At 43.3% G+C, this 25,259-nt stretch overlaps 1 protein-coding gene across 1 annotated transcript in view; it reads right to left on the reverse strand.

The window, feature by feature from the left end:
* Positions 1–391: 391 nt before the first annotated feature.
* LOC138981742 (uncharacterized) overlaps positions 392–25,259 on the reverse strand; it is a 105,941-nt gene continuing 81,073 nt past the window's right edge. The window contains exons 4-10 of the mRNA XM_070354818.1: positions 20,265–20,320; positions 19,529–19,576; positions 18,854–18,947; positions 18,324–18,369; positions 17,709–17,810; positions 15,357–15,437; positions 392–11,165 (exon numbers count right to left, since the gene is read on the reverse strand). Of these exons, the coding sequence (XP_070210919.1) occupies positions 5,595–11,165; positions 15,357–15,437; positions 17,709–17,810; positions 18,324–18,369; positions 18,854–18,947; positions 19,529–19,576; positions 20,265–20,320 (5,998 nt within the window). The 3' untranslated portion in view covers positions 392–5,594. The remainder of the gene's footprint in view (positions 11,166–15,356; positions 15,438–17,708; positions 17,811–18,323; positions 18,370–18,853; positions 18,948–19,528; positions 19,577–20,264; positions 20,321–25,259) is intronic.

Here is a 25,259-nt window from a genome sequence, read left to right on the forward strand (position 1 = left end):
AGTAGCTTAGCTTTACAAAAACATGTTCTAGATATATGTACAAAACGTCTAAAAATTAAAATATGTGGCGGCAAATAATGCAGTAAATGCTAAAAGGGTCAAGGACTTATTGTACGCAGCACAAACCTGACGGCCTTCTTCGCCTCATGTCAGGCCAGCAACAGTGGAGCACTTTTTGGGAAGAGTTCTTCTGACAAGTATACGTTCATGCCCATAGCAGATTGACATTTTCTGTACAGTGGAACCCCCCTTTACAATCCTAAATAAAATCTTTTGAAAAAACACAGGTTTTGTATATATACATGTATAAAGGAGGGAGTCTTAAAAAGGACGTAAATTCACAAAGGATATGAACAAAAGTCTAAAAAGAGGGAAGTCTTAAATTGGGGCGGGGGGGGGGGGGGGGGCTTCCACTGTACCAAATACTGGACAGTTTTGATGTGTGTGTGTGTGTGTGTGTGTGTGTGTGTGTGTGTGTGTGTGTGTGTGTGTGTGTGTGTGTGTGTGTGTGTGTGTGTGTGTGATAATACAGGATATTGTTAGGCATTGGAATGCAGAAACAAATAACAGTCAGCAACAGTTAACTCTTACAGCGGCGTCTGTGTGGGTAAAATTAAAATCCTCCCAGCAGTTTTGAAAAGATGCACGCGCGTACCCAAGCACACCCTTATTCCTTAGTGCTAAAAAGAGAGAGAGAGAGAGAGAGAGAGAGAGAGAGAGAGAGAGAGAGAGAGAGAGAGAGAGAGAGAGAGAGAGAGAGAGAGAGAGAGAGAGAGAGAGAGAGAGAGAGAGAGAGAGAGAGAGAATAAACGATCAACCGTTGCTACTATACTGAGCTTATTTGTTTTCAATGTAAAAACTGACAGGTAAAGGGATAACAGCTGAGTTATGTTAAGACAACAACAAAATATCCCCATTAAAACTAAAACACAAACAAGGATGCTTTAAACGTCTGGTTCTATTTTTCACTCCTTTGGTGTAGCAAAACCAATGCATACCATAGAGATGTATAATTCTAAATCTGACACAGCATGTCATTTTTCATCAACTTACTCACATTCAAATCCCTTACTGAGTTAGCCTTTGAAACGCGAATAAATAAAATCATTCCTTCTTAGAAGGTAGTAAACAAAAACACTCACTTGAGAAAAACAATTACTCTTATACGTGACTTGTTTTCGCGGATATAATATGTATGTACATTTTTACATACTTACTCATAAACATCAATGGCACAATAAAAACGCAGGTTTTCACAACAAAACCTTTGATGCTTCTTCGAACCCGAAGACAGACGCAGATCGTTAGCTTTGTGTGCGTCTTTTTTTCTCTGTGTTCAATCTCCCTTGCATTTACCTGTTGTTTTAAAGCTCTCTGGCACCTTGGTACCTATCTTTAGTACCAGGGATAGGGAATGGAAAAATGCAATAGCAGTAACACCGACATCTGACTTACACAAGACATTGAAAAATATAACTGTAGAAAACACCAGTGACGTTTCTAATTGGTAGAATAACTTCAATATTTCATGCGTCTGGTTTCTTCATGTAAATCTAGGAATAGCACAAACATTCATTTTTTTAGGATGGCTTGGCATATGATATGAATGATGTAATTACTTGTTTGTTTTTACTCAAAATGCGGACAGGACTAGAGCTAACATGATTATACTAATTATGCTTAACTACACCGAAGAATCCTCTTATCACTGCTTTCGGGATTAATTACATTTTAAGTTTCATGTGCATGAGATTTAAATGACATACTTTGAACAGCAGGTATTTAATGAGCTACCTCAAGTTTCGAATGACTGTTTGACCGAGGAATCCTAACTGCAACAGTTATAAAAATACGTATTGACCCAAATCAGTGTACTTAATTATTTCGACAATCATGTCAGTGCAGAACATCCCGCATTACTTGCATCAAGCCAACTTCAATCGAGGAAGCGACTTAGTGCAAACTATGCAAAGCCGGTTAATTATTTTTAGGACTAAAGCAGTATTTATTTCTCAGGGAAAAGGTTTAGAGCTGGCCATGCAGAGAAGATGTTGAATTCATCGGGTTAACTATAACGTTGTGAGTATAGTAGGGGCGACTTGCAGACTTTTTCTTGCACGTCTTTTCTTATAGAAAGTTGTCCGTTCTGCATAGTTTTGAACCAATGAATACAAATCGCAACACCATAGTTTAATACTGACATCTTTCAAATTGTAAAAGTACGAGTTAATAAATATTTAAAAATCAAAAAACAGAAATGGTAAGTTTATGGGAGGTTTCATTGACAAAATGAGAAGAAAAAAAGTTTCGCTTTGTCGATTAGTCGTTCAAGAATCTTACCATTCTTGTTATTTCATTCTTGATTTTGAAACGTATTCAGTCTATCTATGTTTCCATATTTCTTACATCGAGTTACGATACGCTTGTGGAGCATTTTTCGACAGACATGAGCCATTCATAATAAGTAATGTAAACTTGTGTGCACATTCCTCTGGATGTTCCTCCCTTTTCTTCAGGAGGGCTCGTTAAAATGATGGCTACACATCGATTTGCACCACTTGTTGGACTAGATCCACCCGAAGTGGCTCAATATCTGCCATTCAAACGTCACATTGAAACATCACTTGTCAAGCAAGTCAGACAATGAGTCCGGTTCTTGCTGTATCATAGTTTGTCGACCTGGGTATTCAACCCACGCACGCGCACTTTCTTCAGCAATGAACGTCTAAGGATATACAGCTGCGGCAAGAATAGGAGTTGCACATTATTATTATTATTATTATTATTATTGTGATCATTTTTATGTATGTATAAAAAAGCTCTTCCCCAAATTTCAAACGACAATTATCAAGTCTCATTAGAATGTCATTTTAACGAAGCTGTTATAACCCCCCGCGGGTTAGGGGGAAGAATTTACCCGATGCTCCCCAGCATGTTGTAAGAGGCGACTAACGGATTCTGTTTCTCCTTTTACCCTTGTTAAGTGTTTCTTGTATAGAATATAGTCAATGTTTGTTAAGATTTTAGTCAAGCAGTATGTAAGAAATGTTAAGTCCTTTGTACTGGAAACTTGCATTCTCCCAGTAAGGTCATATATTGTACTACGTTGCAAGCCCCTGGAGCAATTTTTTGATTAGTGCTTTTGTGAACAAGAAACAATTGACAAGTGGCTCTACTAGATCCCATCTCCCTCCTTTCCCCGTCGCGATATAACCTTCGTGGTTGAAAACGACGTTAAACACCAAATAAAGAAAGAAAGAAAGAAAGAGGCTGTTATAGAACCAGGTTTTTGCTCAGAGAGAGAGAGAGAGAGAGAGAGAGAGAGAGAGAGAGAGAGAGAGAGAGAGAGAGAGAGAGAGAGAGAGAGATATAGCGCACTTCCTCCTACATCAGTATATATATATATATAACCAGAGAGGACAGGCATGTATGATTGTCACAACGTTGGAGTCAAATTGCTTTGATTGATCGGGAAGGACGGTTTTGAAAGATGACGCTGTCTTCCATGGCACTCGCTGGCCTGCTTTCTTCGCTCCTATCAAAACAGGTAACTTGCAGCCTGTACCTAAACCGTTTCAGCAGATTACACATGTTCGCACACTGTATACCCTCTCACGTAAGCAGAACGTACAGACTTTCAAGCAATAATTCAGTCAGAGTTTCTCAGCCTTACGAAGTAGTACCTTTCTCCCCTAATTCGGCCAGCGGTCGGGCGAGCAAGGCTCAGAGGCTCTGACTGGCGGGACATAATAGCAACGCTGTTTGTGATCGTCAGCAGACCGTTTTCTTTTCCGCACCTCAAAGTAAAACCATACAAAACAGAAAACCAAATTCACTATCTTCCGTGTTGCACCATTTTCTCGTCATCATATTAACTTTCGTAATGGCACTAGCTGACATCGGCAGGACCTGGTTATCTTTTGTAAAAAGCGATCTGTAATTCTCGGATTGACGCAGATTTAGATTTCTTTTAACGCAACTATTAGCGTAAAGAAGTGAATTACCATAAGATGGTTAGACATTACGTTACAGACGAGTCAATATATGATATTTGTCAGTCGTCCAGTGCATACCATTCAGACGCTTATCGACGTTAAGGGGCATAACTTTTAGATCTAATCACATTTTTTTTTATCGCAAACTTAGTTTACATATTTCAGTTACTGATAATCTATTTACCAATATCAGAAAATATGTGAAAATATAAATTAGGCACACACAAAAAGCAACCCCCAAAGCAAACAAACAAACAAACGACCAATCAAACAAACTATCAAACACAAATCACACACAAAAATGTTAGTGGCGTCTTTCTCATAATAGTAATTTTAGCTGGAACCAATCTGTGCAGCGTAAGTGAGATCGAACGTGGTACTCGGTGATGATACAAATGGGGGTGGTTGGGACGATTTCTTCAGGAGTTTCTGTTATAATCACACTTTGTAGTCAATCTTTCAACACTACCAAATCAGCAGTCTGAATGCATGAAATAAAAGGAGCATAAACAATGAGTGCTTCAAACATGCAACAAGCATTCTTGTGATGAGACGTCAGCCGTCAACGAAGTTGTAGCATGAAATCGATGTGTCTCTTGAAGTAAAGCAAATCCAGTGAATGAACCAGACACTGTGAATGCACGGGAAACAGCCCTTTCCCTTTTCCGCTCACGAAACACGGATGCGTTTGTCAAAACACAGAAGCACAGTCAACTGTCTGTTACTCGAAAGGAGGGTTAACAAACCCCCAATACAATGCATTTGAATGCCCGAAATCAAATTGTTCATTTTGACTTGAAGACAGCATTGCACATTTAGCACAAATATATCTCAGGATGACGGACATAAAGGCCCAATGATGTAGCACTTCCGTTCACGCACAAGGAAGGGAGGAAGTACATATCCGAAAACACTACTGTCTAAAAACCTGTCTTCCTTGCATAAACACTTAGGGCACGGCCCAGTGTCCTCTAGTGCAGTTCCGATTGGCCAGAGAAAAATATGTTGACAATTTACACACTAGATCTGTAATGTCACGTCAATGGGGAAATGTATTCAGAACTGCAAGTTCTTTGATACGAAATACATCAGGTCCACTCTGAATTTTTAGTATGAAAGTGGGAAACTGAAAAGTTGCATTCAAGCAAGGCATAGGGAGGAAGGTGATAGCACAGAAGTGGGTTACAAGTGAAGAAATCCCGCATCTCTCCGCGTGATACTTTGACGACATTGGCGATGAAGGTAAATCCGCCGATAAAGACCAACTTGTTGAGAAGGCAGTGTTACACAAAAACTTTTTTAAGGGGTCAAAAAGTCCACTTGGGGTTTTGGCAGGCTATTCCAATTTAAAAGCACCAGTTCTATCCTGGATACAAGATGCACAAATTTGCAGGAGCACACAGGGTAATTCCAGATTTTGAATCCAGTTTGGAACCGAGTTCTGCGTGTTAGATCTGAAGCGAACACAACAATACGTTGAATGAAGCTTAAAAAGTCACTAGATATGCGGAGACTGGAGGAAGGGCGAAAGGCAGGTGAAGAGAAGCAGTATAAAGCCCAGGATTGGCCAATGGGATCTGGGAAAAGGAGCGTAGCAGGTTATTTGGAGGAGGATGAAGAAGTTGAGTAGTCCAGAGGCATGGGTTCAGGGGAGGATGGACGAGCCACGTGTTCATGGGCTAGCGGCAGGTACTTGGCTGAAGGCGGCACCTTGAAGTGGCCGTTGTACAGCGCGGCGGCAACAGCGGCGGCCGTGGCGGGGTCACGTGGGTGGGGGATGGCCAGTAGGTGGGGGTGCGCCAAGCCGTGCCAGCGCTGAGCCATCAGCAGCTCAGAGTCCGAGGGGCGGCGAGCGTCTCTGGCAGGGGACCGCTCGCTCTCCAGGGGCGAGCCAGGACCCGAGCCCAGCGAGCTGGGAGATCCCACAGACCCCGTGGACCTCCGGCCTCCGTTCTCTGCGGTCATCCAGGTGTCCTTGCGGCATAGCTTGCTGCCCGGCTCCAGCTTGATGGGGTTGCGATTGATGTCTGAGTACTTTGGGGGCGGGGTGGGGCTGGATTCGGGGTCACTGGCGAACACGCTGTCCCTGCTGCTGCCGGAGGACAGACGGGGGATGTCCAGCTTCATGCCTCCACCGCCCCCACCACTCTCCTTCCCGCTGCTGCTGCTGCCGTTAGACAGGCCTTCTCTCCTGCCCCCGCTGCTGGAAGATCGCTTGCTGAGGTCGCAGGCACCTGCGGCATTTCCGTCCTTGCTGGAGGAAATATGCTTGTCCTTGGCGGCGGAGGGGGAAGTGCCAGGTTTGGCCACAGCGACTCTGCCTCTTCCCATCGATGATGTAGCGGTGTTGCCTCTCCCGGCCATAGAAGAAGGACCATCACCACTTCCCCCTCTGCCTGCCGCACTGCCCCCTTTGTTCCCTGATGCCGACGCTGAAGATGGCGACACAATGCTACTGCCACCCCTGCTAACAGGGATCACGTGACTGTGGAAAGCGGAGCTGAGAATGTGTCTGGCAGAGAAGCTGATCTCTCCGCGTCCTGCAGTCGGACTGACGACCGTCTCCTTGCTCGACTTGCCGCCCCCGAACGTTTTGTTGATGAAGCTCATCCTAGAGTCCACACTCTCCGAGCGGACCTTCTTCTGGCCGGGCGGCAGCACCTGGAGACTGTTGAGGGTCATAGGTCGGGCAGCAGCAGCAGAAGCGGCGGCCGCCGCCAGCCTGTTGGTGGCACGGAAGAGAAGACTGTCCACGCGTTGCCCCGGCGCCAGCGTCTTGCCGCCACTCATGGCCTGGTTGCCTGTAGCTCTTATCTTGGTGTTAACGCCCACAGCGCTGCTGACGTTGGTGCTGAAGGTGGTCTTGCCGCTCGCGGGCAGGCCGACAGTGGCCGGCGTTGTGACCCCACCAGCAGCAGCTCGGACAGGAGACTGGGCACCCGCGGAGCTGGAGGAGGACAGGATGGTGGGGGTGATGGGGGGAGACATGGAGAACTGCACGCCACTGGCTGGGGACAGCCTTGCCTTCTTGGCGTCAGGCCCCCCGCCCCCTCCCCCACTTCCTCCCACGCAGGGTATCCGCAGCTGTGACGCTGCTGATGTCGGGGTTTTGGTTGCGTGGTTAGTCATTGCCTTACTGCTGGTCACGACGGTTGCGGCTGACGATGACACGATTGAATATGTGGTGGAGGTTGTGCTGGCACTGTGTCCGCTGCTACTGCTGGGGGCTGTGTTGCTAGAACTGTGAAGCCGTTTGACACCAGCAATGCCCGAGCTGCCGTCCCGTTGTACACCACCACTGCTGGCAGTGGCATCGCTTTTAGCACCAGCACTTTTCGCCTTTGTTTCAGGCTTCACGCCAGCAGTGTGTTCACCACTATTTCCTTTGACATCAACGTTCTTTGCAATACCAAGTTCTCCTTTGACACCAGCTTTCTCAACAACACCTGCATTTTTTACGTCAGTTTTTGTGGCACCAACTTCTTCCTTACTGGATTCCTGCTGGCTTGGTGGGGCAGCATTGACAGTGTGGACAGTTTTCACTTTGGACCTTTCGGTGCTGTTCACCTTGACGGTAGACACTTTCCTGGCAGAACTGCTGCTGTTTGTCACAGGAACTGTGTTACTGACAGTACCTTGGGCAACTTTGTTACTGACACTTCCTTGGACAACTTTGTAACTGAAACTATTTGGGGCTTCTTCTTTTTTCGTAGCACCAACTTTTTGGCTGACACTAACTCCAGACTGTGCGAGAGGTTTGGTAGTGCCATTGTTGTTATTAATGCTCGATTGTTTGACCATAAGGCCTATCTGCGTCTTTGACTTGCTTTCGTCGCTGCTTTTAGCTGTGACTGCACTACTGACACTAGCGTACACAGGTTTGGTGGTGATGACCCCAAGGAAATTAGGTATGTACTCGTGACCGCAGACCTTGGGGGAAGAGTGTAGATTGAGCGCAGCACCTGCAATGTTTGCTTTAGTATCACTGGAGCTGGTACTCCCTCCGTGTTTGTCTTTGCCAGGGATGCTGGGAGAGAGCAGACGTTGGTCAGAAATACTACACTTGGGCAACTTGACGCGCAGGTCGCCCGTTATGATGGCAAAGGGCGCCTTAGTGTTCTGCTTGATATCTGCAGAACTGGGCGTCACAAGGCTCTTGATATCACGCGTCACAGTCACCTTGCTGTCATTAACAGCACTACTGTTGACCGGGACCTTCACATCTCTCCCTGCATGAGCAGCAAGGGTTGGTGCGTTCTTGCTGTCACTAACAACAGTGGGTGTTATCTTACGGTCAATCGTGGCAGAGGATGTGTTCTTGCTGTCACACGTAGCAAAAGGTGTGTCCATGTTGTCACTTGCAGCTGTTTGTGTGTTCTTGCGGTCACTCGTAGCTGTGGGTGTGTTCTTGCTGTCACTCGAAGCTGTGGGTGTGTTGCTGTCATTTCCAGTTGTGGGTGTGTTCTTGCGGTCAACGGTAGCAGTGGGTGCGGAATCGACAGAACGTCGCTTCTCTGGGGTAGGTCCAGTATCCAACTCAGTAGTTCCACCTGGGTCGTAAGAGCCACTAGGTCTTTTGGCAGAGTTGGGCATGGCACCGGAGCTTGGACGTCTGTGGCTCGCCAACGTTGGCACAGAAGCACCGGAAACGTTAGAGCTATGCCGTTTGTCGCTAGCATTGCAGAGCACAGCACCAGAAGGTTTGGTCATGTCTTTAGCTTGCTCTTTGCTGCATGCACCAGTTTTGTTGTGTGTGCTGGTGGGTTGAGGCGGTTTGTTACCCTGTGGTGGCGAACTCAAGCCAGACTGCTTAGTCAGCTGAGACAGAGCGTCCAGACTCGAACGACTGTCCCGAGACGGGCTCGCTTTTTGTTTGGGATCACCCGGACTCTTGCTAACTTTGTCTCTCCCAGGGCTAAGTTTTAACGAAGGGCTACTGCCTCCGACACTAGCCCGCCTCTCGCCGAGTGAAGCGTTGGTGGAGATACCGCTGACGTCACTGTAACGTCTGGCAGACGTTGCGGGGACGATGGCCGTTGTCTTGAAGATGCTCTTGATGCCCGATGACGTAGAGTTGCTCGTAACACTGTAGATGCGTTCAAAAAGTCCCTCAGACGCGGGTTTGTTGGAGTAGTTGGTGGAAGAGGAAGAGGAGGAGGAGCAGGACGGGGGTTGTTTGCCTCCCGACTGACTTGCTGAAGCGTCAGGTGGAGATGGTTTGACTGACGACACCGGGCGAGCATCCTTCTTGTTGCTTTCATGGCGCGCAATGCTGCCGCCGCCACTGGGGCTTTTGGTGCTGCCGTCAGTACCACCAGTGCTACTTTTGCTGGTACTAGCACCGCCACTAATACTCTTACTGCTCACCCCACCATTACCGGAACTTTTACTGCTTGTAATGTTCGGGCGTTGTGAATCTAAAGGGCGTGCACTTTCCTTTGGACGTGCAGGGGATGATGATTCTAAAGCTCTCATCGTGTCCTTTGCACGCAACGAGTCTGTCGGACGTGACGATTCTGTTTGACGTGGTAATTCTTCGGACGGTTTTGTGGAAGCTGATGGTTTATTGGGCTGCAAGAGTTCTTTTGCAGGCGCTGACTGTTTACTGGCACCTAAAATGTCTTTCTTGTTTTGTGGTTCTTTGGAGCCGGAACTATGGCCACCAAGATGCTGTGATTCTTTAGGCCGTGCCACTTCTTTTGGACGCGAGGCATCAAAACGTTGTGCGGCCAATTCATTGCAGCGTTGCTGCTCTTTAGAGTTAACAGACGGCTGATTGACAGGAGAAGAGTCGTTTTTTGCTTTAGGGGGAACAGCTTTCCTCGCAAGCTGCGACGGTGGTGCAGAACGCATAGTTTCTGAAGACAATGTGTAGCGCTTTGGTTCTGAAGGGAGCACTTGACGCATTGACTGGGACGGAGGCGCTGCAGGCTTTGGGTCTGAAGATGGTTTGCTTTCTGAGGATGTTGCTGATCTTTTTGGTTCCGACGGCGTCGCTGCAGGCACTGGTGCTGACGTTGCTGTTGGCCGTTTTGACTCTGACGACGCCGTGGAACGTTTTGGTTCAGATGACAGTTTTGAACACGATACTGTTGACGTTGGTGTCAGACATGTCGGTTCTGCCGCCGGCGTAGAAGGGGCACTTTTCGACGACGACGTAGACTTTGCGGGTTCTGCTGATGGTTTAGAACATGATTTTTTCGGCGATGTGCCAGTACAATCTGGTTTTGAGGATGGTGTTGTTGTTGACTGTAAACGAAATGGCTGCTCTTTTGACTGAAGACTTGATACATGCGGCGATGGTTCTTTACAACCTATTGTCTCTTTCTTTAGCGATGGAGACTCAGCAGCACACGAAGAAGAAACACTGGAAGAGGAACCAATGGCCCCACAGGAAGAAAAAGCACCAGGTTTTGGACTGCTGCTAGCACCGACTGATATGAAGCTGACAACAGTCTTGTCTTTGGCATGTGAGTTTTGCGGAGCACTGAGTGACAGCCCCAAGCCAGCTGTTGTAGTAGAGGATTTAGCTATGAAGCCGTCAGTGGCATCATTACCTCCACCAGCACTGCCGTTTGCTTCACAACCCCGACCACCGTCTTTATTGCCGTGTGTCTTTGGGTGGTTGATGATGGTCACCCCGCTCTCAGACTCGGGCAAGTCAGTGTCCGTGGTGGTCGACGATGCCGCGGGAGTGTCCGTCACGATGATGAGCGGCCTTTCATCGTCGTCGTCGTCATCGTCGTCGTCAAAGTCCACCAGCGTACTGCTGCTCTGGCTGTTCAACGATCCAATACTCGCGCGAGGAAGGGGTAAGGATAGCGACACAGCAGCGGACGTCAGGGGTAAGGGTAGCGACACAGCAGCGGACGTCGTGGTGGTGGTGGATGTGGCAGGGACGCTGAGAGACACTGTAGTCTTCGTTCCTTCAGTTTCTGTGACCCCGCCAGCCTCGGAGGCCTCCACGATGGTGACGGTGGAGGTGGTGGTGGTGGTCGGGGCGGTGTTGTTGGCGGAGGAGGAGGACGTGGAGTTGGCGGTCTTGGCCTTGATGTGATTAGCCGTGGATGTCGTGTCCCGGTCCTGTGACGTGGCGGTCGCTGAGGCCGTTATACGACGCCGCTTGCGGGGACATTGGTAGAAGGAGTAGTACAGCGTCAACACGCTTTCCTGCAACGACACACAGCACAGCAAATTAGCATATACTAGCGGAAAAAACACCCAAAACACGCACAAACAAAACAAAGCAAAAACAAAATTACCAGCGAAAAAACACACACAAAGCTTCGTCCTGCGTTGATATGTGCAATAACTTTCTCTTCAGTCGTTAAAACGTTATCACTATCTTCTCGAGAGATTTCGTACCGTGATGACACAAGTCAAAGCACTCCCGCCTACCCACCCACCTACCCCTCCCCACCACAACATAAAACAAAACTTCTCCACATGCATGTGTAGCCTACTGCTGCCAGTTTATTTAATGCATATCAAATAATTATGTTATTCAAGGCAAACTGTCCTTCTCCTACTCTACCGTCTTCTGTCATTACGTGGATCCAGAGCCAAATACAAATAAGTTAATAGCTAATTAGATATGTAAATATATTCAAACATAAATAACATTAAAAAAAACCAAGCAGGATCAATAGGATATGTGGTTTTGCCTTCAGGGCACTTTGTCATATTACATCATAACATGCTTCTCTCATACCCGCCTGCGGCTGGTTTGCCAGATACTAAAATGGTAATAAACAAGTCGCGTAAGGCGAAATTACTACATTTAGTCAAGCTGTGGAACTCACAGAATGAAACTGAACGCACTGCATTTTTTCACAATGACCGTTGTCCGCCGCTAGTGCAAAAGGCAGTGAAAGTGACGAGCCTGTTTAGCGCGGTAGCGGTTGCGCTGTGCTACATAGCACGCTTTACTGTACCTCTCTTCGTTTTAACTTTCTGAGCGTGTTTTTAATCCAAACATACCATATCTACATGTTTTTGGAATCAGGAACCGACAAGGAATAAGATGAAATAGTTTTTAAAACGATTTTGGAAATTTAATTTTAATCATAATTTTTATATTTTTAATTTTCAGAACTTGTTTTTAATCCGAATATAACATATTTATATGTTTTTGGAATCAGAACATGATGAAGAATAAAATAAAAGTAATTTTGGATCGTTTTATAAAAAAATATTTTTAATTACAATTTTCAGATTTTTAATGACCAAAGTCATTAATTAATTTTTAAGCCTCAATGCTGAAATGCAATACCGAAGTCCGGCCTTTGTCGAAGATTGCTTGGCCAAAATTTCATTGAAAAAATGAAGGTTTGACAGTGCCGCCTCAACTTTTACAAAAAGCCGGATATGACGTCATCAAAGGTATTTATCGAAAAAATGAAAAAACCGTCTGGGGATATCATACCCAGGAACTCTCATGTCAAATTTCATAAAGATCGGTCCAGTAGTTTACTCTGAATCGCTCTACACACACACACACACACACACACACACACACACACACAGACAGACACACACACACACACACACACACACACACACCACGACCCTCGTCTCGATTCCCCCTCTGTGTTAAAACATTTAGTGAAAACTTGACTAAATGTAAAAAGTAACCAATGAAAACTAATCATCTCAGTCTTAGTTCCTTTGTGAGAAATAAACAAGTCGCGTAAGGCGAAAATACAACATTTAGTCAAGCTGTCGAACTCACAGAATGAAACTGAACGCAATGCAATTTTTCAGCAAGACCGTATACTCGTAGCATCGTCAGTCCACTGCTCGTGGCAAAGGCACTGAAATTGACAAGAAGAGCGGGGTAGCGCTGAGAATGATAGCACGCTTTTCTGTACCTCTCTTCGCTTTAACTTTCTGAGCGTGTTTTTAATCCAAACATATCATATCTATATGTTTTTGGAATCAGGAACCGACAAGGAATAAGATGAAAGTGTTTTTAAATTGATTTCAAAAATTTAATTTTGATCATAATTTTTATATTTTTAATTTTCAGAGCTTGTTTTTAATCCAAATATAACATATTTATGTGTTTTTGGAATCAGAAAATGATGAAGAATAAGATGAACGTAAATTTGGATCGTTTTTAAATTTTTTTAATTTTTTTTTACAATTTTCAGATTTTTAATGACCAAAGTCATTAATTAATTTTTAAGCCTCAATGCTGAAATGCAATACCGAAGTCCGGCCTTTGTCGAAGATTGCTTGGCCAAAATTTCATTGAAAAAATGAAGGTTTGACAGTGCCGCCTCAACTTTTACAAAAAGCCGGATATGACGTCATCAAAGGTATTTATCGAAAAAAAGAAAAAAATGTCCGGGGATATCATTCCCAGGAACTCTCATGTAAAATTTCATAAAGATCGGTCCAGTAGTTTGGTCTGAATCGCTCTACACACACACACGCACAGACACCACGACCCTCGTCTCGATTCCCCCCCTATGTTAAAACACTTAAATGTAAAAAGCATTGTAAATGGGTTCAAGGTTAGCGGAAATCGTCGCGCATGACATGCTTACGTCGTGCACGAAATGATTTATCATTGTAAACTCCTTGCCCTACATTGTCATTGTCAGCAGATCCGATATCGATTCTTTGCATGATGTCTAGCAGAGATGCAGCATTCATAATTATGATGTGAACGTCGGCCAACCTTTCAATTCAGTGCACCCTACTTCAACGATATAATGTAGTTTTAAACAACAAAAAAAGAGACAGACAGACAGACAGACAGACAGACAGACAGGCAGGCAGGCAGGCAGGCAGGCAGACAGACAGGCAGACAGACATGATCACGCATACATTGTAATCAGCTACAATATTCGTTTTGTGATATTTCGCGGACTGGCTTACAAAGGCTGTAAAAGTCCGGATGTACCCTAACCATTTCAATTCAGTGCACCTATAATATACTTCAACGATATAATGTAGTTTAAGAGAGCGAGCGAGAGACAGACAGACAGACAGACAGACAGAGATCACGCATAAATATAGTAATCAGCTCCGATATTCGTTTTGTGATATTTCGCGGACTGGCTTACAAAGGCTGAAAAAGTGCGAATGTACCCTAACATCACGAACAAGTGGCTCTTTTAGGCGGTAAAAAGATGAAAAATGCGAACAGCGCGGCAAATATTTTGTCCATACACAGAGAATATAAAACAAAATAAAAACAATACAAATAGGGACAAATCATAACCACAGACTTCTTGTGTTTTTCAATGCATCCGATAGTTTATTTAGCGCGCACATCCGAATGCCCCGGGGATAAAAGTCGGGGAAAACTTAAAATATCAAAGATATAAAAAATTATCTCCCTATACCATGAAGGCAGCACAGAAAGTGATGACAACCTGTCATCTTCACCATGATAAAGATAGGAAAGATAAATGCCGCGCATTCACTTGTTTCTTTTTTTTTCTCTTTCTTTGTTTCTTTGGCTTTGGCCTGAAACAGAGCAAACCACTTGTACTGACACATAGGTCAACGTTGGCGTCCTCGCAAATAACAATACCGATCTTTGTACTGACCTAGTTAATCAGAGAGCGAGAGAGAGAGACAGAGTCAGAGAGAGAGAGTCATCTTTTGTATCACTCGAATTCGTTTGCCTTCCAGTCAACTTATTTACACTGGCAGTAGAAATACCGCTTGCAGACTGAAAAGAAAAAATGCTCGAGCATATTCACATGGCAGCAAAGTTCATCTCCCAAGATTAGTGTTTGCTCCCCCTCTGTAATTGGGGCATTTGTTCAAGGTTAGTGGAAATCGTCGCGCATGACATGCTTACGTCGTGCACGAAATGATTTATCATTGTAAACTCCTTGCCCTACATTGTCATTGTCAGCAGATCCGACTCATGATCGATTCTTTGCATGATGTCTAGCAGAGATGCAGCATTCATATGATGTGAGCATTCATAATTATATGAAGAACAAAATAACTGACGCATTTGCATCCCCCTCCCTCGCGCGCGCGCTCTCTCTCTCTCTCTGACAGACAGACAGACAGACAGACACACACACACATAGAGAAACGCGCGCGCGCGAGTGTGCACTCTCTCTCTCTCTCTCTCTCTCTCAATTAACAAATAGACTCTCTCTCTCTCTCATTCTCTCTCCGGTTCTCTCAGTCTCTCTCTCAGTCTCTGTCTCTCAGTCTGTCTCTCTCTCCGTCTCTGTCTCTCCCTCCTTCCTCTCTCTCTCTCTCTCGCAGTCTGTCTCTCCCTCTCTCTCTCTGGCTCTCTCAGTCTCTGTCTCTCCCTCCTTCCCCTCTCTCTCTCTCTCTCTCTCTCTCTCTCTCTCTCTCTCTCTCTCTCCCCCTCTCTCTTACCCGTCTCCACGAATAGATGTAGGCCACATCCATCAAAGTGTAAGTGTCCTCCAGCGGTTCGTCGGAGTAGAACAAGTCAATCTGGAACGAGACAAAAAGAGGAAATCAACTTGATGTAAACAAGGCAGCGTGATCAGCCGAACTGTCGTATCGATTTTGTGTACCAACACAGACTTGTAACCACAATATCCTGTTATGCAATCAAAGCGGCGTTTCTTGGTACACATCAGAAAGTTGCAGCTTGTGCAATCAACAAAATCGCTAGAGTTTCCGTGTGAGTTGTTTTTTTAAAAACTATGTTACTTAATAAATTTACTTATCCATGTCTTTGCTTACGTACGCATGTATGTCTTTATTCCCTCTAGTTTCGTACATGTACCTATTTCCTTTGCATATGTCTCAACGACTTAAAAACAATTATTCTTGATTTTGATTTATGTATCTATTTTTTTGTTTATGTCTGTATGTATTTTTTTTTCGCATACAAGTACCTTATATGCACACGCACATTTGGCTAAGTTTTGTAAACCTCTGAGAAACTTCAATGAAAGGACAACTTCCCTTAGCAGACGCCACAGTTATCTACGGTCCGACGTCACACAGTATGGTGCCACTAACGACCTCCCTCTCAGAGGTTGATGCGCCGTCTGTCTCTTGACTTCTCCCCCTCGCCATGCCGTAAGGTGGGAGAGGTCGCCCCGCAAACACCGTTTTAATCAAATGTGAAGGCAAACAGCAGCCTCCTCCACAGTGAAAGGCGACATTGTGCAGCCGCTGATTAGACACGAAGCGAATGGTCCCCGTATCGATAGGACGGATCGTCACACTCTAGTCTTCGTCGCACTGCAGTCTTCTTCTTTAGTCTGCCTGTCTCGGGAGTCGGCTCCGGACCGGCCGCAGAGCGGCTGGCACTCAGCTGTTTCAGTCTGAGCTTTGCTTGTCCCGCCAGCTATAGGAGGGGCTTCTTCTTAGAAAAATGCAACATCTTTTTAACCATTGCCATCACGACAACCTGACATTCTCACTACGGTGTCAAAGTTGTGAATGCAGAACGTATCGTCATCGGGCTCAATTTAGGGCATCATTTGGCTAAGAAGCTCTCTGAATGCAGGCACTGAATAGAAGATAGTCAAAATGCAGTCTTCTTCTACAGTTTTAATGCTCGTCAGTCGGCTCCGGATAGTCAGCAGAACGGCAAGCATGTAGCTGCATTCCAGAGCCATCCTTGCCCGCCGACACAGTACATAAATTATGGGGTCATACCATACATGTACTTCGCAAGGTTTAGAAGCTTAGAATGAGTAGCGGATGGTAACAATGTAGTCTTCTTGTCTCTCCTTTTCTCTTCGGTACGCTCAGGACCGTCCGCAAGTTCTGTTCCTCCGATGTGACGGCATGGCAAACAAGAACCGGCTCCACTGTCTTAACTGCTTCACAACTGTGCAAATGCTGCACTGTGATGTGTACCGCACGAGCGGTGCTCCTACTTTACGTCACGACTGGGATTCTGATTTTTTTTCTCAGAATTTCAAAATTAAGATACACAAACAACGTATAATAGTGTCTGTCGCTATACCAAGTTGTCGGGTAATATGCCCCTTGGAGACGTTTTAATCCTTATCCCATTGGTCTGTTGCTAATTCTGTACAACTCTACATGTTACGTTTCATATGACAATACTGTACTGTTGAAAGCACTTATCAGTACACCTCTAAGGCACAATACTTTCTTTCACTGCAAGAAGACTCATAACCACAGATTTGAGTTTTGTCACGGGACTTCGCGCTGCTTCCCATATAAAATATAAAATAAACTATCCGATAGCTCACAACACCGGAATTCTTTCACAGTTTTCAACGTCGCTGAGAATGGCGAGGTCCTCCTCGTAGGAAAGCGAGTCAGTTAGGATCGTTTACTTGCTGCGCGACCAAAGCACACACAAAAAAGAAGGGAAAAAAAGAGAATCGCTAGGGATTGATCGCTGTGTAATCGTCTGCCCGCGCGATGGCAAACAAGTGAAATTGCTTCCGTCCTTAAATACTGGATCTGATCAGTGCGTGTGTGCACAAGGAGTGAAGGGGGTTAACAATTCGACGCCGAGGGAGGTGCACCTCCCCGATAGGGTTAAAGCGCGACAGACAAAATACTCGATATACGGAACAACTATACTTCAAGTGCCGCCTTCGTTTTAGGCTTTACAAATTTAACAAGGCACAGAATGAGCAAGAAACTACCTACATCTTTTTGTTCATGTTTCGCTCCGAGAGAGAGAGAGAGAGAGAGAGAGAGAGAGAGAGAGAGAGAGAGAGAGAGAGAGAGAGAGAGAGAGAGGGGGGGGGGAGGGTTTGTTACCTGGTAGCTTTCAGGGAGGGTGTACTTGAGACGGACGAACTTCTTCAGGTGACCGATACACACGTTGGCCGGACACAGCAAGAACCGCTTGTCATGATGTGGCTGCAACAAAATAATATACATATGAACGCTCCTTGTGCAGAATCCTACCTCGATCATCCTCCGCAGAATAATATGTGTCACACTTAAATTAACGAGAGACGGAGACACAAACATTACGTACAACAAACTGCTATACGCCTCCGCAACATAATCACAGTACATGACACATACCCCTTATCCTTAAACTTCTATCCATGCAACGCAACCAACGCATGGCACACACATTTACATACAAACTTCCATCAAAAAACAAAAACATTTGTTCGCCAAGTCTTTCTGCTGAGCAGTCTTCAATTTGTGTTTCCTTTTTTAACCGTTACAAATATATGACGGCTCAGGTATTGTTTAAAACCCTGTGATGTGTCCCTATTTCCGTTTAATTTTTCATGCATGCAAACTCGGACGCTAAAAAAAAAACACGACAAAAAATATACATAAAAAGGGGCACATTTAAAGACTTTAGATCTGCGTTAACTGAAATCAATCAACGTCAATATTTCAGAGGGTACCTACCTGCATGACGACAGATTTGTCATTGGCCACTTGCACGGCTCGACCGCTGAAACAGACACCAGTCGGTCAACTGCCGGTCAACAGTGCATGACTTGACCACAAAGAGTTGATGAACTAATAAGCGCGTTATTTTCATACACAATGATTAAATATCACGAGCCTACACATTATCACAGAAGCACAGGCTCACGCCTCACACATACACACACACACGCGCATACAGAGACGCCGGCATGCACACAGACACACATACACACTAATACACACATGCGCACGCACGTACACGCAATCACGCACACACATAATCACGCACGTAGGCGCGCGCATGACACAGACAGGTATGAACACACACACACACACACACACACACACACACACACACACACACACACACACACACACTACTGCAAGCAATCACGAACGCACGCACGTATATAAGCACGCGCACACACAAGTACGTCTGCACACACAAGAACACGGATACTTATTCACACGTCCTTATAGTCAAAATTGTGCATGCAAACACTCACTTCGGTGAGAATTCCAGAGAAACACTGAATTTCTCGTCTTCTGAAAAGATGATTCTCTCTGGAGCGACGTGAACTTGTTCTGTCTCTTTGCCAACTGGGAAAATAAATGTTATGTACGAAATTATAAGACAAAAATGCAAGTGCCACTCGCAGAGAGAGAGAGAGAGAGAGAGAGAGAGAGAGAGAGAGAGAGAGAGAGAGAGAGAGAGAGAGAGAGAGAGAGAGAGAGTGGGGAGGGAGGGAGAGAGAGGGGGGGGGGGAGGGAGAGAGAGAGAGAGAGGGAGAGAGAGAGAATTTAATTGAATATGGGCCTACAGCCCAGAGAGAGAGAGTGAGAGATGGGGTTGGGAACAAGGTAAATAATTAGTTAAAATCTGCTCACACACCCTCCACGTTGTACTCTGCGCTGATTTAAAAAACCACAAAACTATTCTTCGTTTCATGTTTGGTGAAATAATAACAGAATGAAACTGTTACAAAAAATATACTACATTACAATAAATATATAGATACTTTGCTGTAGCTCTAATTACTCTAAATATGATCTAACAAGAACAAAATACAGAATCATAAGAAATCACAACGTTACCCCCCCAAAAAATGCATACAACACAGGATATATATATATACTATAGCAAGCACGTAAAACAAATATGCAGCCTCTTTTATACATACCTGGAGGTGGATTTTTCTCATAAAAGTCTCGCCGTCTCTGCATCTCTCCTGTAACAGATAATATCGTGAGAAATGTACAAATGTATACCTCTCATCGACTCAACTTCCGTTCATTGTTTCTTTTAATTCAATTTGTATCCGATAAAGCACAGGAAATGGTAGGGGGAAAAGTCTGTTAAATGTTCACCCTTTAATTAAACCCTTATACATACGACAAACGTTTTATCAGCTGATTAATCATTTCATTATCTAATTGTAATGATTTTGCTCTTGTATGTATATATAATATAGTTTACTGTTAAAAAATGGGAATGGCCGATGTACACTTTGCAAACTATCGAACTCTAAATATTTCCTCAATTTACTCTGTATAGATTGCGTAACGAAACTACAATTTATAAAAATTATGCAGGTATAACATTACATAAACAGTATATATTTCTACTTTTTGTGACGAAATTGCAATATAGAAATTACTCTGGTATTGCTTACAGAAACTTCTTTTTTATCGCAACGAAATTGCAATGCAAAAATTACTCAGGTTTGGCATTAAAGAACATTGTCAACTTTTCTTAACGAAATTATAATGCTGAAATTCAGGTATTGTATTACAAAATCATTCTGACGATTTTTCGTAACAAAATTATAACCTATTCAGCCGTTCTACAAAAACACTCGCAACTGAAAGGTGAAAAATGTATAGGAGAAAATGTTGTGTACAATGACGCTGACTTACGTTTGAAGAGACCTGGTACCAGCTTGTACACAGCATTTTGAAGCGTGTGGTCAAGTCTGAAAATAATGAAAAGATATATATACAGCTATATATATATTCTTTTTATTTCACAGCAACAAGCAAGTGGATAACATGTCATTATCAGTTTCTTTGCACTTCTGCAAACTTCTTTATTTTTTGCCTATTCTACTTTTTTTCCCGCCCTGTTCTTTGTATAAATAACACATCGAAAACAAAGGGGAAAAACTACTTAAAGTTTCAATGTTTTTTTTGGGTAGCGTCATTTAATAAAATGTTAAAAGAACTTCTGCATAATATTGCACACCCTGCTGGTGTTCTCACAAACTTCATCTTAACTTTCGTGAGTAATAAAAAAACAATAATTTTACCAGCAAGTCATATTTACATCTTTTAATTAAATTCATCAAATCTGGTTGCAGTATCAGTGAAAACTGTCATGCAAAGAAGGAAATGAGATTATGAAGGAAAACGAGTAAAGAAACAGAATTAGGTTTTAATAAAAAAAAAAATTAAATAAAAAAAGGACAGTGGAGTACGCAAGTCGTGTTTGTTTCTGATTCGTTCCCTGCAACGTTTCTTTCCAATAAAACTTCGGGAAAGGTCAGATGCAAATATGGAACCCAAATATTTCCAATCTCTAGAAACTGCGGTCATTTTGACCGGGGTATGAACTATTACACCGCTTGCTCCGTATGTCCTGAATTAACTTTTGAAAAAAGTGATGGTACTTTAAGTGACTTCCCCTCCGTGAGATAGAAACCGGACTGTTAGTGCATGACGGTGCAATGACGCACACAACAGCACTATTATGTGCACATATTATTTTTGGAAATTCAATGCTATAGACCCTTCACAACTTCCGCATGTGGACAATCTGTGCTTGTTTACTTCATGATGTTGTTTTCCACTTGTCTCAATGACATCGGATGCAATCAAGCGACAGGATCAAAAACCCGCCGCGTCATGCACTCTGAAGGAATCACGGGCAACTTCCTGGGCAGATTTGATACAGACGATACAGGGGCAGCGTTAAAGCGGGGCCTGTGGACTCAAATAAAGCGCAACTTGTACACTGGTGGCGCCGCCGCACAATAATCATATTACAATTCCTTTATGAACATTTCAATGAAACAATTTCCCTCTTCCGCTGGTTTCTTCGGCCACCGAAAACCCCAACGCTTGCCCCGACATCGGGACGCTTGGTATAAGTAATGTCATAGTCAGTATAATTCAGCAGCAGTATCTTGTATTTCTTCGCCAAGTTTACATTTCCCGAAGATTTATTTTCATTGTAAACTCCGTTAAAAAAAAATCAACAGCATACAGGCGACGAGCAACGTAAAAACGTATTCGAATCATGTCATTTTGTTTCTAATTAACAACAACAACAACAACAACAACAAAACCATCTCTTCGGCAATCAAAATTGTGTTTACATAATAATGTTAAAGGAACAAATCCCTACGACCAGTTACAAAAATAGATCAATTCATTTCGAACGCAACGCAGAAATTCTGTTTTTTTCTAAACGGTAGACCTATGTTCCGGCTTTAAGTATTCAACGGCATCACGTCCAATGTCTTTTAAAAGTAGACGATACAGCTACAACAGCTCTTGTTTTCTTGTGATTCAAAGGAAGCTACTGAAAATGTACGGCTATGGGGAAAGTCGCTAAACCTGGAACAGTTAAGGAGAAACAGCCGTACCAGACAAAAAAAGTTGATATTGCCAAGCGTTCTTTATATTGTCACATACTAGACTCTATCAGTAAATAAACGAACCACATCAAATAAAATAAAAGTCATGCAACTCATCAGACTGATCATAATAAAAATGTCTGCATTTGTTCCAGGTTGGACGCATGGGTGTGTAAAGTGGAACACTGTGTTGTCAAACTCGGAACACATACAAACACACCCTGACTCTCTTTCTAGCTCTGTCTGTGTCTCACACACACATATACACCCACACACTCTCATTCACACACAAACAAGCACACATTGCCACACACACAAGATAAATAAATACGTCATAACATTTTGATTAAGCCATTTTATTTAAATGTCTTTTTTTCAACATCATATTTTGATCTTTACCAAGGAAATATCAAATCGGATAACAATTTAAGCCTTAAAATTAATGTAAAACAAAAAGATAAGGGCTAGGTCTAAAAAGGACTGAGAAACAAAACCTTAAAAAACAACAGGACAAAATAGGCAAACAACCGATTTCGCAGACAATGTCCTTTGTCTTCTACTGTCAGCGCAGTCATCGTGTGATTACTGTGTGCACTTCTGGTACTATAACATATCCTCAGGGGAGTTGGTGCCACACATGAAGCAGTACCACGAAATTTCGCAGCTTCATTTGTACCCCTCTTCTGTTGACAAATAGATATAAAAGGGCTACCTGCCCAATTGACTAAATGTAAAAATCATTACGCATAAAGTCTCAAAGCAAATAACTAAGAACAGATTTAAGAACGGATTTTGCAGACACAAAAAAAATGGCAAAGTACAGATTTCGAAGTCCTTTTGTCCGCTGCTGTCAGCGCAGTCCTCGTGTGCCCACTGTGTGCACCTCTGGCACTGTATCAGTGTTCTCAGGGGAGTTGGTGCCACAGATGAAGCAGTACCAAGTGCTTTCCTCCGGGATAGAACGCATCGTCGAGAATGTTCTCCTTTTTTCCCTCTGATCAGAAGATATTCCCCTCTTGTTTATCTGAGCAGAAGATTGTGTAGCTTCATTCTTTCCTCTTTTCTGTTGACCTGCACGCCTTTTTGCAAGTGAAATCTCCAGCTTTTGCTTGTAAGGAGAAGATTGTTTTTTTCGTGATGATCTCTTCGACGAGCTTGTGGTTGTGCGTTGCAGGACATCAGCAGCAGGTAAGCTTACATTTGCTGCTGACACCAAGCAATCATAATGACCAGAATCTCCATGTCCAGAGTACAAATTAATCAACGATGGGGGTGACGTTGGCAAATTTATTTCAGCTTCAAGAATGCTATTGATTAGTTCTTGTTCTATCTCTGGTGTTAATGTACGTAGAAGGTCTTCCTGTGAACTTTACTTCTTCTTTTCAAGTGCAAATTTGTTTTTTTCCTTCTAAATGACTTTTAAGAGTTGTGACAGTAACACCATATGCTCTTGATGCGCAACACAAACCCATATCTCCGTTTTTCACTGCCGACAAAGCGCAGCCCATTTCTTCTGGTAACCACCGCCGTTCGGGTCTCATAATACTGTCAAACAAATCAATCAATCATTCAATAAAATTTATAGAAGGGAAAAACACAACAAAACCGAAAAGAGAATTGAATACGTGAATAAAACAGCAGTGTTCTGTTTATTGTTTGATGAGGGTAAGATGGAACAGAATGCGGCAAAGCTGGAACACTGTTCCATGTTTGCCTCTCTTATGTGTTCCATCATTGCCGCATGGCACCTGCATGGATTTCGCGTTTTTCTGTTGGATACACGTGACGTTTCAAATCTTTTTTTCCGTTCAAGTTATTGCAAATCTATGAAGGTTTATCCCAGCAATCAACATTTTACGTGAACGTATATAGATAAAGAGTAATAATACGAATTGTAGACGGTAGAAATAAGAAGAAGAAGGAACAAAAGTTTAAAAAACGTACAATTTTTTTAGTTTTGCCGCGGTAGTCATTTTTTTTGCTGGAATAATATCAAGGAATGTCACTAGACATTTCTGCAAAACAATTGTTCATGAATAATTATTGTTCCCCGTTGATCGTATATTGAGGTGTTTGCCGACTGTTCCGGGATTGGCGACTTTCCCTTATGCTAATTATGGTTATCAAACAAATGATTTTCATGCTGAATTTCAATCTTTGATGTTTTTTGTGTGCCGGAACTGAATTAGTTGTATGAGGATCAACTTCCACGATAGATATAAAAGTAGCATTAGGGGAGGATAAATTATCAAACTTTTTTTTCGTTATCACCCTTATTTTTCAAAGCAAAATCAATATGATTAGCATAATTGCCAAACAACCTTTTCAAGAGGGACGGTAAATCCCCACTTCAATTCACCCTGAACACATGACACTGGTGGATTTTGAATTGTTTGTCCTGCCCGTTATATTTCCACAGTATAATAATTGTGCATGATTTACCGTTTGTATTTGTTGGGGCCACGTATTATAAACACCATTTGATTTCGCGCCTTGCTTGTCTTACAATTACAGCATCGTAAATGCCTGTCATAGAATAAACGTGCCTTCCAGTGTGATTCACTTGTTGGGCTCCTTCTGATAATAATATCATTCCTTAGGATTGTACATTTCCAATTAAACTCTTGTTGTTGTTTTTAATTAGAAAGAATACAATCTCGTTTAAGCCAACCAGTGAATATCAAGCTGACAATTCCTGTCAAAAGGGGTGTATCAAGACGCGAGGAAAACTGAACCAGCCACACGATTCGTACACGTATATATAACACAAATCGTCAACATTGTTCTAACAAAGGACATCCATACTGAGGACTGAAGAACACAAGTCACATTAACTTTACCCTTTACTGATTGCACACAGTGTATTGTTTTGTTGTTTGCCTTTTCAGACTGGAAAGAAACGGGTTTAACTGCAAAGAAACGGGTGAAACTAATAGACCATCTCAATATTGTATAGCTATTCTGATGGACACGTGGGGGAATTCGGGGGCTGTGATTGGATGGTCTCAACATCATCATCAAAGCATAATGCTACGGAAGTCGGCCATTTTTGCCAATATCCAAAAGCATATTGGCAATAACAAAGACGCATGCATGGTTCCGGTTTACCCATCTGTACCACACGATGTTATTAATTCGACAACAGCATACACTAACAACTTGAAATTCTTCTCGGGAATGTTTTTCAGCTTTACAAATGTCGATAGCATACTCTTTTCTGCTAACTTCCCGATGAAACAGGACTAAACCAATTATTTTCTGTCCCTAAACACCACAA

This window comes from Littorina saxatilis, linkage group LG12, assembly GCF_037325665.1.
Source record: "Littorina saxatilis isolate snail1 linkage group LG12, US_GU_Lsax_2.0, whole genome shotgun sequence".
Taxonomy (NCBI): domain Eukaryota; kingdom Metazoa; phylum Mollusca; class Gastropoda; order Littorinimorpha; family Littorinidae; genus Littorina; species Littorina saxatilis.